This window comes from Ursus arctos, unplaced genomic scaffold (genome assembly GCF_023065955.2).
Source record: "Ursus arctos isolate Adak ecotype North America unplaced genomic scaffold, UrsArc2.0 scaffold_22, whole genome shotgun sequence".
Lineage (NCBI taxonomy): Eukaryota > Metazoa > Chordata > Mammalia > Carnivora > Ursidae > Ursus > Ursus arctos.
In genome coordinates, this window is record NW_026622897.1 from 52,538,079 (window position 1) to 52,556,156 (window position 18,078).

Here is an 18,078-nt window from a genome sequence, read left to right on the forward strand (position 1 = left end):
GTCTAAAAATTACCTGCTGACCCAAGTATTTCAGCCCATCCAAACAGACTTTCCATTCAATCAAAAGCTGGTAGATGTCCTCCTTTCCACCCCATATCTTCACCACAAAACAAGACACAGATGTATCAAGACGGTCTGGCATTATTCCAAAATCGAGACTCCGCCATGTTGGATTCTGTTGATGGAAAGGAAAGCATGAAGACTCTAATTTGTTTACAGTTATTTCAATTAGATTATAAATCATTTTGGTTTTGAAAACCAAAAGACCTCAAAAATATATCAAGTTGCAGACTTAAATAAACCAGGAAGACATCTAATTAACACAATGGGGGTGATAATGGCACAAGCATACCTCAGAGATAATTGCAAGTTTGGTTCCAGACCACCACAATAAAGCAAGTACCGCACTAAATCAAGTCGAATGAATCTTTTGGTTTCTCAATGCATATAAAAGTTATGTTTACACTATACCACCGTCTATTAGGTGTACAATAGCATCATGTCTTTAAAAATATGTACATACCTTAATTAAAAAATACTTTATTGCTTAAAAATGTAACCATCATCTGAGCTCTCAGTGAGTCATCATCTTTGTGCTGGTGGAGGATCTTGCCTCAGTGTCGATGGCTGCTGACTGAGCGGGGTGGTGGTTGCTGAAGGCTGGGGTGGCTATGGCAATTTCTTAAAATAAGACTACCTTGAAATTTGCTGCATTGATTGATTGACTCTCCCTTTCATGAACGATTTCTCTGTAGCACGTGATGCTGTTTGACAGTATTTTACTCACAGTAAAACCTCTTTCAAAAATACAATCAATCCTCTCACCTGCCACTGCTTTATCAACCAAGTTTCCGTAATATACTAAATGCTCTGTTGTCATTTCAACCATCTTCATGGCATCTTCACCAGGAGTAGATTCCTGTTCCTTCTCAAGAAACCACTTTCATTGCCCATGCATGAGAAGTAACTGCTCCTCCGTTCAAGTTTTCTCATGAGACAACAGCAGTTCAGTCACGTCATCAGGCTCCACTTCTCATTCTTGTTCTCTTTCTATTTTCACCACATCTGCAGTTACTCCCTCCACTCAAGTCTTGACCCCATCACAGTCATCTATTAGGGTTGGAATCAGCTTCTTCCAAACTCCTGTTAATATTGATATTTTGACCTCTTCCCATGAATCACGAATGTTCTTAATGGCATCTAGAATAGTGAATCCTTTCTGGAAAGTTTTCAATTGACTTTGCCCAGATTCGGCAGAGGAATCACTATCCACAGCAGCTACAGCCTTACAAAATGTGTTTCTTAAATAGTAAGACTAGAAACTTGAAATGACTCCTTGATCCCTTTGGGCTACAGAATGGATGTTGGGTCAGCAGGTACAAAAACATTAATTGCATTGTACATCTCTATCAGAACTCTTGGGTGACCAGGTGCGTTGTCAATGAGCAGTAATATCTTGAAAGGAATCTTCTTCTGAGCAGATCTCAACAGTGGGCTTAAAATATTCATGAAATCATGCTGTAAACAAATGTGCTGCCATTCAGGGCTTTCTTGCTGCGTTTACAGAGCACAGGCACAGTAGATTAAGCACAACTTTTAAGGGCCCTAGGATTTTCAAAATGGTGAATGACATTGGCTTCAACTTAGTCACCAGCAGCATTAGCTTTTGAAGCTGTGAAGCCAGGCATCGACTTCTCTAGCTGTGAAGTCCTAGAAGGCACCTTTTTCCAATAAGAAGGCTGTTTCGGCTACACTGAAAATCTGTTGTTTAGTGTAGCCACCTCTATTAATTCTCTTCACCAGGTCTTCGGAATAACTTGCTGAAGATTCTCCATCAGTACTTGCTGCCTCACCTTGCACTTAAATCTCATGAACATGCTTCTTTCCTTAAACCTCATGAACCAACCTCTGCTAACTTCAGCTTTTCTTCTGCAGCTTCCTCATGCCTCCCAGCCTTCAAGTAATTGAAGAGAGTTAGGGCCTTGCTCTGGATTAAGGCTTTGGTTTAAGGGAATGTTGTAGCTCATTTGATCTTTTTTTTTTTTTTAAGATTTTATTTATTTATTCGACAGAGAGTGAGACAGCCAGCGAGAGAGGGAACACAAGCAGGGGGAGTGGGAGAGGAAGAAGCAGGCTCATAGCGGTAGAGCCTGACGTGGGGCTCGATCCCAGAACGCCAGGATCACGCCCTGAGCCGAAGGCAGACGCTTAACTGCTGTGCCACCCAGGCGCCCCTCATTTGATCTTTTATCCAGACCTCTCAAATTTTCTCCACATCAGAATAAGGTTGTTTTGCTTTCTTACCATTTTGTGCTCACTGGAGTAGCACTTTCAATTTCCTTCAAGAACTTTTCCTTTACATTCACAACTTGGCTAACTGTTCGGTGCAAGAGGCCTAGCTTTCAGTATATCTTGGCTTTCAACATGCTCTCCTCACTAAGCTTAATCATTTCTAGCTTGTGATTTAGAGAGGCGTGTGACTCTTTCTTTCACTTCAACACTTAAGAGGCTATTAACTGGCCTAATTTCAGTATTGTTATATTTCAGGGGAGTAGAGAGAGGCCTCAGGAGAGGAAAAGAGGTGGGGGAATGGCTGGTCGGCAGAGCAGTCAGAACACACACAACATTTATCAATTAAGTTCACCGTCTTTATGGGTGCAGTGCATGGAGTCCTAGAACAATTATGAGAGCAATGTCACAGATCACCATAACAAGTATAATCATAATGGGATGCCTGGGTGGCTCAGTCAGTTAAGCATCTGCCTTTGGGGGCGCCTGGGTGGCTCAGTCGTTAAGCGTCTGCCTTCAGCTCAGGGCGTGACCCTAGAGTCCTGGGATCGAGCCCCGCATCAGGCTCCTCCACTAGGAGCCTGCTTCTTCCTCTCCCACTCCCCCTGCTTGTGTTCCCTTTCTCACTGGCTGTCTGTCTCTCTCTCTGTCAAATAAATAAATAAAATCTTTAAAAAAAAAAAAAAAAAGCATCTGCCTTTGGCTCAGGTCATGATCCCAGGGTCCGGGGACAGAACCCCACGTCAAGCTCCTTGCTCAGCACGGACCCTGCTTCTCCCTCCGCCTGCCGCTCCCCCTGCTTGTCCTCTCTCTCTCTTCCCCCACCCCGACAAATAAATAAAATCTTAAAAAAAAAAGTATAATCATAATGAAAATTTTGAAATATTGAAAGAATCACTAAAACATGACATTGAGACAGGAAGTGAACAAATATTTTTGGAAAAATGGCACCAACACACTTGCTCAAAGTTGGGTTGCCATAAACATTCAATTCGTAAAAACACAGTATCTGCAAAGTGAAGTGCAGTAAAATGAGGTATACCTGTAAATAGCACCTGTGCACCCAAGAACCATTTGCTGAGGGAAAAACCAAGAAGAGGAGGAGGAACGTCAGTCCAGAGGCTGGTGCGGTGGGGCCTGCAGGTGACGGTCTGGGAGATGGAGAATGGAGATGGGGCACGTGAGGGGGAGGTGTTTGGAACTAGATGTGACAGGAGTTGCTGATGGGTGAAGGTGAGCGGCCAGGATAAGGGAGGAATCTAGAACATCTCTTGGATCTCTGCCTCAAACAACGGGGCAGATGACGTGCTGTTCTCTTGCAGGGGAAGACTGGCAGGGGCGAAGGAGTGCAGTATGGGGGCGAGGGTGGCAAGAGAACCGGGAGTCCGCACTCGAACGGACGTGCCAGCTGTGAGACGCCTTGGGGATGTGTGAGCACAGACGTCAGGTGGCAGTCTGGAGCCCAGAGGAGAGGTGAAGGTGGAAGGAGCAACCATGTCACCAGCCGGGTCACCCAGGGAGAGTGTGAATGAGGGGAGAAGAGGGCCAGGACCTATGTGCGTCCCCAACAGTCTTAAAACCAACAAAACCCAAACAAAACCAACCAACCAAACAAGGTCATGCTCGTGTGGTGAGCTGGAGAAACCTGTTTAGGCCCTCTGAGTTTGTTTCCTTCTCTGTAAAATGAGATACTAAATCTTCCTCAGAGAACTACACCCCAAAGCACCAGACACACAAGCAGGGGCTCAACAGATGATGACAGGCCTAGAATTCACCACCCTGACAAGGCCGGGAAAGGGACAGACCTAGCTCCTCTCCAGCCAAAGCCAACAGAAACAGATCCCTTAGCCATCTCAGTGAGTAAGTCCCCCTCACAGCTCTGCCTGTTCTCCAGGCTTCTCCAGAGCACTGGCGGGCCTGACCTAGAAGGAAGTCCACGCTGCACGCAGCTCCTCAGAATGACCACCAGTACTTCTGAATTCTGCTGCTCATTTATTAGAGTCATTAGAAGGAGGATATACTCTAATTTTTTATTAATATGGCTTCATATGGTAACTCATTTACCTATTCAATACTTAACACAGTTATTAAGAAGCAACACATAAATAATGTTCTCAAAGTATCTCCAATTTGTTAGATTCAAACCTGTATTTAAATACTAACATTATTTCATGAAAAGTTCAGTAACAGAATTATGCACAAGGTTACACAGTAGCACAGAAGGGAATAATAAACTTCGAAGGAATAGGGGAAAGACATCACCACAGAGGCTGTGAAAGTTGGTTTTTAAAGGACAAACAGGATTTTCTCAGGTTAAAACAAGGAATCTCAGACATAAGGAACACCATAAACAAGGGTTCAGCAGTGTGACGTAGCAAGGCGTGGTCAGGGAGCGAAGACAACTCCTGGAATGCACAAAGCAAGAGTGGAAGGACACAAAGCTCGAGGTAAACAAGCGGCTACACTGAAGGATCTTTGGGGGAGCCTGGCTGGCTTAGTCGGTCCACCACACTCTTGATCCCAGGGTCGTTGAGTTTGAGCCCCACGTTGGGTGGAAAGATTACCTAAATATTAAAAAAAAAAAACAAAAACAAAAACCTGAAGGATCTTTTATGCCTTGCCAAGGAGTACTTTACTCTGTAAAAGATGTGGAAGAGCCATTGAAAGGTTTTAAGGTTAAGAATGACAAGATCAACTTTATGCTCTAACGGAATTTTATTGTTCTTTAAGAGAATCATTCAGGGGGCGCCTGGGTGACTCAGTTGGTTAAGCATCTGCCTTCGGCTGATGTCATGATCCCAGAGTCCTGGGATCAAGTCCCACGTCAGGCTCCCTGCTCTGCAGACAATCTGCTTCTCCCTCTACCCCTCCCCCTGCTCATGTTCTTGCCCTCTCTCGCTTGCTCTCTCTCTAATAAATAAAATATTTTTTAAAAAATCTTTAAAAAAAATCATTCATATAGTTGAAACATTCTGAAAAGTCAAAATGTTAAGGAGCTTTAATGACATCAATAGAATTGAACTACAATGCATCAATTACTTCCATTTATTTGCCCTATATTAAATGTTAGGGCTTTCATTGCTAAATGTAAATATAATCAATCTTGTTAAATTAACAATTTTCATGTTATATGAATCAGTAAATCAAAGGGACTTCATATAAGGATAACTGTTCTTGGCTCTGTGGCATTTATTTTTCTGACCAAAAGCAGGGAGGGGAGTAGGGTCGTGCTTGTTTTTGTTTTAGGGGCTATATTGATGCATGTGTTTTGTGGGTTTGGTTGCTGAAGCTTCTGGAGATAAGACATGACTTCCAATTTCACAGTACCTTATGCCTGATATATCTTTTTCATTTATATTTTGATATTTTTATTGTCTGATTTCCTTCCACTAAAATAAAAGCTCTGATAGACAGGAACATTGTCTGATTTGTTTACAAGATCTTCAAAGCTTGAAAAGTCCATGATATGCACTCAGTAAGTTTTTGCTGCGTGAGTGAATGAATGATCAATGGATGTGGACGTCTGAGGATACTGAAAGACCATCAATAAATAGCACGATGATAACACAGTAAGCAGCACATTTACGTAATCAATTTTATACTGAATCATAAAAAAACTAAATTCCAGCTATCTCACTGTAACTTTTTAGTAGCCCTGCTAAATAAGGGTAGAGTTTCATTTAAATATCTGAGCACAAACTCTGACCAGTCCCTAATCTCTGCAGACACCAAAGTGATCACTAGAAACGTGGATGGAGGGGTGCCTCGGTGGCTCAGTCGTTAAGCATCTGCCTTCAGCTCAGGTCGTGATCCCAGGGTCCTGGGATCGAGCCCCGCAAAGGGCTCCCTGCTCAGTGGGAAGCCTGCTTCTCCCTCTCCCACGTCCCCTGCTTGTTCTCCCTCTCTGTCAAATAAATAAAATCTGAAAGAAAGAAAGAAAGAAAGAAAGAAAGAAAGAAAGAAAGAAGAAATGTGGATGGAACAGCAGCAGACAATCAACCAAAGAGAACCACTGGCTTGTGAAGTAATGTAGCTTCGGCCTTTGGTCCATCAGAGAGCTGAAAGGCAGTATGGTAGAGAGGCAAGTGCTGAAATTAAACTATACTGTTAAACCACATAATCCCCTCTGTATCTTAGAATACTCACTTATAAAAACCAGAACAACTATCACTCACAGGGTTTTTATGAAGCTTACAAAGAATAATAATATTTATAGTACTAGCTGTCTTTAACACTTATTAGTGGTAAGTGCTATATAAAGTCAGATATATATGAAATAGACACAGAAGAATGCCTATCCTAGCATTACATAGCAGAAGTAGCTATCTGTTTAATAAAATAGCCCTATTCATCTCAATGATATGTCTACCTGATGTAAATAAGACAACTTGTTAACTTCAATAGTCAAAAAGACAAAATGTCATTTCATTGACTCTGAAATACCACCAATTATAAGATGCATCATTATTTTATGTGCCATTAAAAAAAGAAGGGTCATCTGGGTGGCTCAGGGCTCAGTCAGTTAAGCATCCCACTCTTGATTGTGGCTGGGCGTGGAGCCTGCTTAAGATTCTCTCTCTCTCTCTCCCTCTGCCCCTCCCCCTGCCTCTCTCTCTTAAAAAAAAAAAAGAAGAAGAAGAAGTAATGATTTTAAAATGCATCTAGATTTCAGAGGTGTTAAAACTGTGGAAAAAATGTGCATCTTAGAATCAGTGAAACACAGTAGCTAAGTGTCTTGTCTAAGGTCTCCTCGTAAACACAGCACCAGACTTTGAACCTAGGTCTCTAAAATTCCTCTCATGTTCTTTTTTTGTATGTTTGGTTCTTGGGTTTTTTTCTCCCCACCAAAGCACAGAAGACAGAATTTAGAACAAAAGGGCCTTATGAGATTGTCAATAATTTCCTTGTTTTAGATCCCACAGCCAGAGGCAGAAAGAGGAAGAAAGAACTTTGCCCTCTACCTGTGCCCCGTTCTCTGGGCAAAAGGAACGGGGGTCACTTCACATGATTCAAATTTGCTCTACTGCCCCATCACCACGCTCTACCCCTGAGCAGGGCTGAGACACAAGTAAGTAATTAAATATGACAGCAAAGGCTAGAATATTACTACAAGAATGAAGCATTCATTACAGATAAGCTATACTTAACCTTGACAAAACTGAGAGTCCTGTGAGTTGACAGCATTATCCCAATTTTTCAAAGGAGAAACTGATACTATAAACCGTTAAGTAACTTGCCTAAGGTCATACATTTGGTTATATCTGGAGCAAGAGGTCAAAGTCTACATATCTGACTTTAAAGACATGATAACAATGAAAAACAATTTTTAAAAAAAGACAGGGATAACATCAGATAACTTCTATAAATGAGGTAGGCCATGCTGCTGGGGACCACTTAGCATAGAGCACTCGGGCTTTGTGTCGTAGGCAGCCCCTGAAGGATGACTCTAGTATAAGATGTGATGTTCCTCACGATAAGCTTGAGTCAATGAGAAAAAGGTAAATAATGTCCCCTAATAAGAAAGGGGAGGGGAGGGAGACCAAAAAAAATGTGATGTAGATATGAAAAATTCAAATGATAACATTCCACCTAACTGGAATTCAAAAGACCACCAACTCCACTATCCTTGAATAGTCAAAAACAGGAAGCATGAAAACAAAACTACTTAAACTATCAAGTTAGATCAAATATATCCTACAAACTTAAAAAGTGTCAAGTCCTGGCACAGAATTTATTCCTAATTGGCATTAATTGGCATATTTTTCCAGAGCATGCACTTTATTAAAAAAGGGTGGGGGGGACTCCTGGGTGGCTCAGTCAGTTAAGCTCTGATTTCAGCCCAGGTCATGATCTCAAGGTCCTGGGATTAAGCCCCAAGTCAGGCTCCCCCACTCAGTGGGGAGTCCGCTTGTCCTTTTCCTCCTGCTTGTGCTCTCTCTGTCTCTCTCTCAAATAAATAAATAAAATCTTTTTTTTTTAAGATTTTATTTATTTATTTGACAGAGAGAGAGGGAACACATGCAGGGGGAGTGGGAGAGGGAGAAGCAGGCTTCCCGCTGAGCAGGGAGCCCGATGCGGGGCTCGATCCCAGGACCCTGGGATCATGACCTCAGCCGAAGGCAGATGCTTAATGACTGAGCCACCCAGGGACCCCAATAAATAAAATCTTCAAAAAAAAAAAAAAAAGAGTATCTAAATGGCCAATAAAAGCATAAAACCAGAAAAGTTACACAATTAGAATAGTGTATGAAGAAATGTAAATTAAAAACATAGTGCAATACTGCTGCACAACCGGAATGGCTAAAATTTTGGAGAAGGATGTAGAGCAACTAAAAACCTCACACTGCTGCGAGGGATGTAATTGGTATAACCATTCTGAAAAACTATTTGGAAGTAACCACTAAAGCTGAAAATAACCTATGACCCAGCACTCGATTTTACTCCTAAGTATATACCTAATAGCAATGAAATGCATACACGTGTTCACCAACAGACATGTCATTAGGATTAATACACTACTACATGCAACAATATGATGGATCTCACATACGTAATGCTAAGCAAAAGAGGACATGCCATATATATATATTTTTTTTTTTTTTTCCAAAAACATGCAAAACTAATCAATGGTGCTTGAAGTCAGGACAGTGGTTCTCCTTGGGAGGCGGGAGTGACTAGAGGGAGAACACAGGGGTGCTGATAATGTTCTACTTCTTGGTCTAGTTCCTTTGAAAGTCATCAGGCTATTATTTTTGCCCTTTACTGCAAGGTGTGCTCTATCTCAATAAAAAGTAACGGAACTATATTTTTTAAAGACCCAATAGCAGAAAAAATACAGCATCTTAAAAGGAGGAGACTGCAGCAATAAATCAAATAAAGGTACGTCTTCATGATATAAATTTAGGTCTTGAAGTCTAAAGGTGTTGGAGGACCTTCCTGGCCTTCAAATTATACCACCTGAAAAGGTAGCCATTTACTCTCTTATGTGTAAGATCACCTCTCAACAAAAGTACATGTGCCCTAGATTATGGCATGGTATAATTTCAAATTCTCACTCTCAGAGTAACAAAGCACCACAAAAAGCATGAAATAACCACCCCTTTCCAAAGTGGAAAAAAGAAAAGACTTGGTGAATATATCTGAATAGCCATATTGCATCGGGGAGAGGGAGGACCTGGGGGCAGTTGTTGTATTAAATATTTGTAAATACTTCTAAAATAAATTAAAAGCCTTTGAAAGTGAGAGTGGTGTCCTGAAGTTCCTTCATACAGTTGAATAGATGACGTGGGTTTCTTTTCTAAGCCAATACAACATTAATACAGCACAGCTATTGTCAGTCTTCTCATTACAATGACCTTCCTTTATACTTTCATGAAATAGCTGCCAAACAAAGAGCGGTAATTTCTGAGTTGGTACATTCAGACACAGACGGATACAGTCTGCCAGACATTCAAAGATTTTATTGCCTAATAATGTTATTGTAAAGACCCAGATGATTTTTATTTATATTTAACCTATACACGTCAGCCCATTTTCTAGACGGAACAAATTATTCAAGTACTAAGATGATCTAGGGACCTATACCATATTTACTAAAAGTACTGTGGCAGAACATCAGGATATTTATGGCTTTGAAAAGTTCACTGCCTACTCACTACCCACAGGAGAATCCAAACTCATTATTTAGCCAGGACAACTTCTCTATAACGCTGCTCAATGACTGCTTTTTTATTAAAGAAACACACTTGTACAAAGAAATTCCGAACATTCAAACGATCGCTGTTCTTATCACCCAGTAATAAATGTATGGTCATAAGAAACAAAATGGTAATAGGATAAAAATAATTTTTTAATGATTTTTTATTATGTTAGTCACCATACAGTACAAGGATAAAAATAATTTTTACAAATGATAATATTAAAAAAAACATAACTCTTCAAAAAAAAAATAAGAAACACAACTTAAGAATTCATAAAATTTTCTCAAAACATACAAGATAACTCTTGGGAACTGCATGCTGATTTTAGAAGCAGTAGTTATTCCTCAACCCAATAAACTCTCTTTCCCTGTCTAATTCACCTCTACTCATCCTTCACATCTCAACTTAGAAATTAGTTTCAGTTAGAAACCTTTCCTAGCCAGCTTCTCTTAAAATGAGATAAATACCCTACATGTTTTCAAGAACCCTGTTCTTCCCTGGTACTAGAATTCCATGTGTTAATCATCTTAGCCTCCCTCCATTTCTTGTAGTTGACCAGCCAAAAGTCAGAAAACCCCGAAGACGATGCGGTTTAATACAGGGTAACATATTTGGCATAATTAAGAGAAGCCAACTCTCTACTCACATACACACACCCATAGAGATGAAATGTTAGTTTATTTGGTTATAATTCAACTGAAACATAAACTTTGATAATCACGTAGGCCCGTAACTCAAAAGAAGTATACCGTTCGGTCAGTTTTTTCCCAAGATTTAAAAATAGCTCAGGCAGTTAAAATTCCAACCAAAGTTTATGATTCTGATAATTATGTCACATGCTTTCCCTAAAAACACATGCTCTAGACTTTTGCTTATTCAATTACAAGGCCCATCACTGACCTCTACTAGACCTCTAGCAGACATTGAATCGGTTCAAGAAGGGAAGCTGAAGGAAGCGTCATTAAGGGAGGCAGCAGAATGCTGTAAAAGAATGGGGCCCTCCAACGTTGATTTGACCAGTCACAACAGGCCTGAGGGCCTAGAGCAAGTTTCTCAGCCTGTCTGAACCTCAGTTCCCTTAACTATCAAACAGGCATATATCTTACCTGTAGCACTGCTATCAGGATAAGAACCAATGTACATCATGCATCCAAGAAACAACTGGAATCATAGGTGGGTACTTTATAATTGATACATCTTATTTATTAAAGAAACACACATGTACAGACAAATTTCAACACACACACACAAACTACCACTGTTCTTACTCCCACCATGAGATTTTAATTTTGTAATAAAAGTTTAAAAACTCCCTTTTAGTAAAAGTACCTAATGATCAACTTTATAATTGTCAAAGATAGGTACATATGGGTTCTTTACATAACTCATCTGTACTGTTGTGAACATACAAAATCAACTTTAGAGAATTTAGTTACTTACATTCTTACTGCTTCAATCATTTTAGTTATTAACCAATGACCCTTCAATCTAATCTCCTCCTGAACAACAACAACAACAACAAAATCCAAAAGTTAACAAATGGTTTGGAGAATATGGCTGGCTGAAGCCAGAGACCTTTAAAGTTGAATTGTACACTGACAACTAATTGCTCGATGTTAAATATATCTCAGAAAAAAATCATGACTCTGACTTGTAACTTGGAGACACATCTCCACCAACTAGCCTGTCAAAGGTGGATTATTCAGTTACTCAATGCAACAGGCATTTATTGGACTTCTCTGGGTGAAGCACTGTGCTAGGGACATTAAAAACAGAAAAATGAACACGTTCAGTGTCTTTGTCTACCAGACAGTGTCTTTGTCTAATTTTGTGTGACCTGTACCTATCTCCTTGCCCAAATCTCTTTCCAGCTGGGTAGCCCTTGACCATCATCTCCTATCTCTCTAGGTCATTTCTGTTGCTGCCCTGATGCTCAGTTCCTCTGTCCCTGCTGTCATACTCGCCTAGCAAGATCTCAAACCACCCCTGCTCACCCCATCCCACCCCAGCCAGACTAGCTTCTTGGCCAGTTCTTAAAGACCTCAGGTACACTCCTGCCTTTGTACTTTCCTGCTTCCCGGCCTGCAACAGTCTTTCCCCACATAAGAACATAGCTTGCTCCCTCACTTCTTTCAGGTGTCTGCTCAAATGATCTCATCTATGTGACATTTCATCTATGTGACTACCATAGAAAACCAGCACCCAGCCCTGCCAGATACTTTCTTATTCCACTTTATTTTACTCCATTATTTTTATTACCATCTAACATAGTCCAGTTTATCAGGCATTCTAACATGCACTTTCCTTCACATTGTAAGATGAATTTTAATTTTGGAAATGTTAAGATCAATAAGGTTCTACTATTTTTGACCGCCAGGTGGCAGTCACCAGGTGTCACTGCCTCTACACGGACAACCTTAAAAACAGTTGTTCTTAAACTCTTAAATTAGGCATGCTGAAGTCAGGCACACTGTCCACCCTACCTGTGCTGAGTTTAATTGCCATTTAAAATATCTCTCTGGGTTTAAACTGAAATAAACAAACAAAACCTTGTATATAGTATCTATCAAATTTTTAAATTCAAAAGGTTAAAAAAGCAGATTTCAACAAAGTAGAGCAACCCAGTACTCTCAAAGACTGCTGGCCGCAAGAGTGTAAATGAAACGATAATTTGGAAAAGCTGTTTGGCAATATATACTAAAGTGGATCATATGAATATTCCCTGTAGGTCCACTCCTAGGGATGTATCATATTAACAGAAATGTACACATAGGTTCAATCAACAGATATACAAGAGAATGTTCACATCAGCACTATTCATATTAGCTCAAAACTAGAAACTAACCAAATGCCCATCAACAGAAGAATGGATAAATTCTGGTACGTTCACACGATGCAATATTATAGAGTAAGCAAACTACAAATATACCCACAATATGAATGACTCTTACAATATACAGTTGAGACTCTTTCAATATAAAGTGCAAGTCAGACACAAAGGAGTACATACTGCATGATCTCATTTCTGTAAAGCTTAAAAGCAGGTAAAATTAATTTATGATGTTAAGTCAGGACAGTAGCAGTCACTGAAGAAGGCATGCGGGGCCTTCTGGGGCACTAAAAATACTCTATTTCTTGACCTGGATGCTGGTTATACCAGGATATTCAATTTCAGAAAATTCATCAAACTGTATATTTAAGAACTGTAAACTCTTCTTCATGTACATTAAACTTTAATAAAAAGTATTAAGTTTTTGTGTAGGCAAAAAGGCATAGACCTAAAGCAACGAAACATGAATTTAGTATCAGAGAAGCAAATACTTGTCAATGAAGAAAAAAACCTCATCCACCCTTTTCTATAAGACTTAATGAAATTCCCACAGATTGAGAAAGCATATTTATATTTTGTTACTGAGATACAAAAGAGTCCCATCACAGGTCAGCAATATACCTAAAAGAAGGAAAGATTGCTAAATAAATACCTTGGAATGGGTAAAAGAAATCTCAAAGTAACAAGAGGCTAGGAAGGTCGAATCGCAACTCATTCGGGACTATTACGAAGGCCCTGGGTTTCAATTTATTTAGAAGAGTCTGTTTTTCTTGCTGAACATAAAATAATGGTGAATCATAGAACTACCTTGGCTTAGGCTGTTTTCTTTTCTTACTTGTTGGCCAAATATAAGCCACGCACAATGACTACAGAGGTTATAAAGATGAAGCATACAGGTTCCTGTCTTTATAAGGTTTATCATATATGTTAAAGAACCTAAGACAACCGTATGGACAGCTATTACACTGCTTTAGAATGGTCCAAGTGGTGTAAGTACAAAGTCCTTTGTTTTTTTGTTTTTTAAAGATTTTTATTTACTTAGAGAGAGAGACAGAATAAGGGCAGGGCAGAGGCAAAGAGAGAGAGAGATATCTCAAGCTCACTGCACGCTGAGTATGAAGCCCCATACAGGGCTCGATCCCACAACCTGAGCTAAAATCAAGAGCCAGTCTCTTAACTGACTGAGCCACCCGGGTGCCCCAAAGTTTTGTTTTTTCAAGGCACACAAAAAGGGAAACCTCTTCCAGCTAATGTTATAGATCGTAAGAAAGCTCTTCAGAAGCATCCAGAACCGTGCTGTCCAATACAATATCCATTAGCCACTTGTGGCTATTTAAATTAAAATTAAATAAAATTAAAAATTTAGTTCTCTGGTATTACTCAACTACATTTTAAGTGCTCAGCAGCCACACGTGGCCAGTAGCAAAGTACCGGGCAGAGCACAGAACACTGGCAGCACTGCAGCACCACTCTGCAGTACCTAAGAGTGAGAAAGACGCAAGGAATAGGCACATAAGGACAATTTAATCCTTGGGTGAAAACATTCTTGTTAACCTTGTGTCCATTTTCCATGTTTCCTTTGACATCAGAATGGCAAAAGCAGCCACTCTGGTCTGGGGACCAAGCTAAAAATATAAACCTAGGGAAAACAGTTGAAGCCTTGAAGTTATAGGAGTAAAAAAAAGAATACAAGCTCACCAGAGTCCAACTTGGTTCACCAGAGTGAAAATTTATCCAAAGCGTCAGCTAAAAATACATGAAGCATTACTTTGCCTAATCTTTAATAGCGAACTGAGGATTGGGGGTTCAGGATATAACTTAGAAGTCAGTCAATAGACATATTTATGGAGGAATCCATTCATTAAGAAACATCTGCTGGGCACCTTCTATGTGCCAAGCACATACGGCAACCAGGAGGAGTCAGAGCTTTAAATCACTGACTCCATACAGCAAATATCACAACAGCTTAAGAATCACCAACTCCTAAGCATGGGAAAAAAACACACAAATTGTGCTCATCCATGGTTCTTCAGAAACAGCAAGCAGGGAGGTAACAATATGCCATCTCCAGCATATTCTCTAAGGGTTGTTGACTCCTGGGGTGCTCAATGCCCATTAATCTGAACCAGTCACAATGACTGAGCAAAAAACAAAGAAGGAAGAGTCCTTTCCAAGAGAAAAGAAGAAATGAACTGCAGTTTATCAAACGTATATTAAGCTATAAAAGAAAGAAAAGACAATCCTTGCCAGAAATATCATAACCTCAGAGGAAACAACAACAAATCCACATTTATCCAACAACTCCCAAGAAGTACACTGGGAGCTAGAGGGACATAAAGATATTTACGCAGTCTCCTGACCTCCAAAAGTGGTCATCTACTTGGGGAGAGGAAACCGTTCACCAACAATCACAATGGACTCAAATGCTGCAAGTGGGATCCCCAGGAAACAACTGCAGGACAAACTGTAACCTGAAAGGACCTTGGAAGTCTTTTGTCCAAATCTCTCCCTTGTCTGAAATCCATTCTGCAATATTTTTATAAAACATTTATTCAACCTAAGTACACCAGGGATGAAGATATCACAACCTCACAGATATTTCAGAAGCAACAGAAGATGGGAGCCAAAAAGAGCTGGAGTTAACATTCAAAGAGATGGTGTTTAGAAATATGAACTTGAAAGTCAAGCGAAGAGCAAGTAAATACAATACAATCCTGTAGAACGATCCACTAAAGTAGGACTATTAGCACAGGGTCCACTATGACATGAATCCAGAGAAAAAGCAATGGGGTGGTGTAAAACCATCCCCAACTAGACTTTTGACTATCAAAAGGGGGGTAGAATAAACCAAGGTGAAATTCTATTCTATCTGCCCCTGCAACTACCCACTCTTCCCCAGCTCTCCGTGGTCTGTAGGACACTTCTATTTCACCTGAGCCAGGGGAGGAAGAGAAACTAATATTGACTCATTAGCTACTATGTGTCAGGTATGGTGCTAGTCATTTCAGGTCATTTACTATATGGAGAACAAGAGCTCTTCTGGTGATTGGAGCTCCTCAGAAACAGGCTCAAGGAACCTGTCAGGCCTAGGATCCAAATTTATTATTCTATTTTAGAGACATTTAGGAGGCAGCTTTATAAAGAGAAAAGAGTAGAAGAGACCTGAAGACAGAGGTCTGAACTTAGGATCTGGGCCTACAGTTACACGACTGCAAGCTGTTGGGCGTCTCTGGATGTCAGTTCCTTAAGACCTACCTCATCTCCTTACAGGTTGTTCTAAGGATCGAAATGGAACACTTATGTAAAAGGATTCTGCAACCATAACACATCACTGACATCCATTTATTCATCTAGCAAGTATTTACTGAGCATCTATACTATTCTGGACTCTAGGCAAGGTCCCTGCTCTCGTGGAACTTAACATTCCAGTATGGGGGAGACAAGTAATCAACACAAACAAATGAGTGAACAAGAGTTTCCAAGAGTGATGACTGCTCTAAAGAAAATAAAACAGGTGACATAAAGAAGAGTGACTAGGAGAAAGGGGACCACTTTCAATGGAATAGTCATAGAAGCCCTAACCAAAGTTCTATAACTGAGACCTCAAAGACACCTTGAGCCAAATGAAGAGCTGGGGAAACAAGTGTTCTAGACATAAGAAAGAAGACAAGCTTGGCGTGTTTGAAGCACTGAAAAAATGAGGTATGCCCGGAGCACAATGAGTAAGGAAAAGTATTAAGAAATGAGGTTGAAAAAGTGGACAGAGGCCAAATCCAGTACAGTCTTGGCCACTAAAAGAGTATTATAATTCCCACAAAGTCCTTTTTTTTTTAATCGACATGGCCCAATAAACTGAGCCATTTATGCAAATATCTCGTGTATATATTATCCAAAGCAGGACGCTTCCAATTTTCTACTTTAGCACTGCCACCACCAAAATATAAGTGGGAGGATCCTATACAATGGTCCTGGATATATAATTCTTAAGAACTTTATCTAAACAAAGACATCATTCATTATGTTTGGTAAATCAAATAGTAAAAAAAAAAAAAAAAAAAAACCCTATAGTGAATAGAACTAACAGAATTATAGAATATGAATAGAAAAAAAAAACTGAAGCTTTTAACAGAAAAAATATCAGTTCATTCAGCAAATATTTATCAAGGACCTACTATGTGCCAGGCATGTTCTAAGTATGAGAGATACAGCAATGAATAAATCAATGAAAATTTAAGCAAAAACTAAGCAGAAGATTTAACTGTAGAAGTATCAAAATAAATACCAGAACTGAACTTGAACTTATGTCTCAGCATTTTCTGAAACAGGAGTTATAGGCTTAGTCAAGTGTACCTGTCAGAAAACAAACTTACCAAGGAATTCTTAATCACTTCACTTCTATAAAATTCTGGAAAAGAAGAAAAAAAAACAATAAGTGATATGAAAGAAAATAAGCTCATTAACTCTTAAGCCTGTAAATTTTTTAACATATGTTCCAGTAAAACATTTAAAACATTTTCAAGGGATCTATTTTCTCTATATCTTTATTTGCTAAATAAATAAATAAATAAATAAATAAATAAATAGGTCTCAAAGGAAAAATGTTAATAAAGAAAAATCAAAACCTGTTAAGATTTAATTTAGTAAACTTTACCCCAGATTCAAATTTGAGCCCTTAAAAATTTAGACTTTCTTCTCTCCTACACTACTGGCACTCCACAAAAACTGATTCTATATGCTTCGTTCTTCTCAAACATCTCTAATGATTATCCATTGTAGTACTGTGGAATGGACACTGATCTAGCAACCAGGTAACGTTCTAGTTCTACTGTCATAAGCATTCTGTCTTTCATTTCCTTGGGCCCATTTTTCATTAGACAACTTAAAGAATTAGACTAGTAAGCAAAGGTCCTCTGTAAGCATTAAAGCTTCATGATTCTACAGACCTTCATGTATATTATAAATGTTACAAACATAAAGACACAATCAAAAGAGAGAAATGTGGCAGAGGCTTAAACAAACATTGCCTCTTCTGACCCTGCTTAAGTCACCATCATGATGCTCTCTGTCTCTGCAGAGTCTACAGGACCCTCGTATCCTTGTGTTGCTATAAGACAAATTTCCCAGGTGTGATGCACGGACCACTGGTACTTGACATGATGTTAGACGATACATGGACACACTTTATTTTTTTCTTATATATTTAAATTTATGTCTCATATATTCCTCAACCCCTAACTGTAAGCTCCAAAAGGACAGAAG

At 39.6% G+C, this 18,078-nt stretch overlaps 1 protein-coding gene across 3 annotated transcripts in view; it reads right to left on the reverse strand.

The window, feature by feature from the left end:
• Window positions 1-18,078, reverse strand: part of UVRAG (UV radiation resistance associated) — a 295,641-nt gene that overhangs the window by 244,017 nt on the left and 33,546 nt on the right. For 2 of the 3 annotated variants that reach the window (XM_026518125.4, XM_057317030.1), the window contains exons 3-4: window positions 17,190-17,224; window positions 14-175 (exon numbers count right to left, since the gene is read on the reverse strand). In XM_026518125.4, coding sequence (XP_026373910.2) covers window positions 14-175; window positions 17,190-17,224 — 197 coding nt within the window. The remainder of the gene's footprint in view (window positions 1-13; window positions 176-17,189; window positions 17,225-18,078) is intronic. The other variant, XM_057317031.1, reaches the window with a different exon arrangement.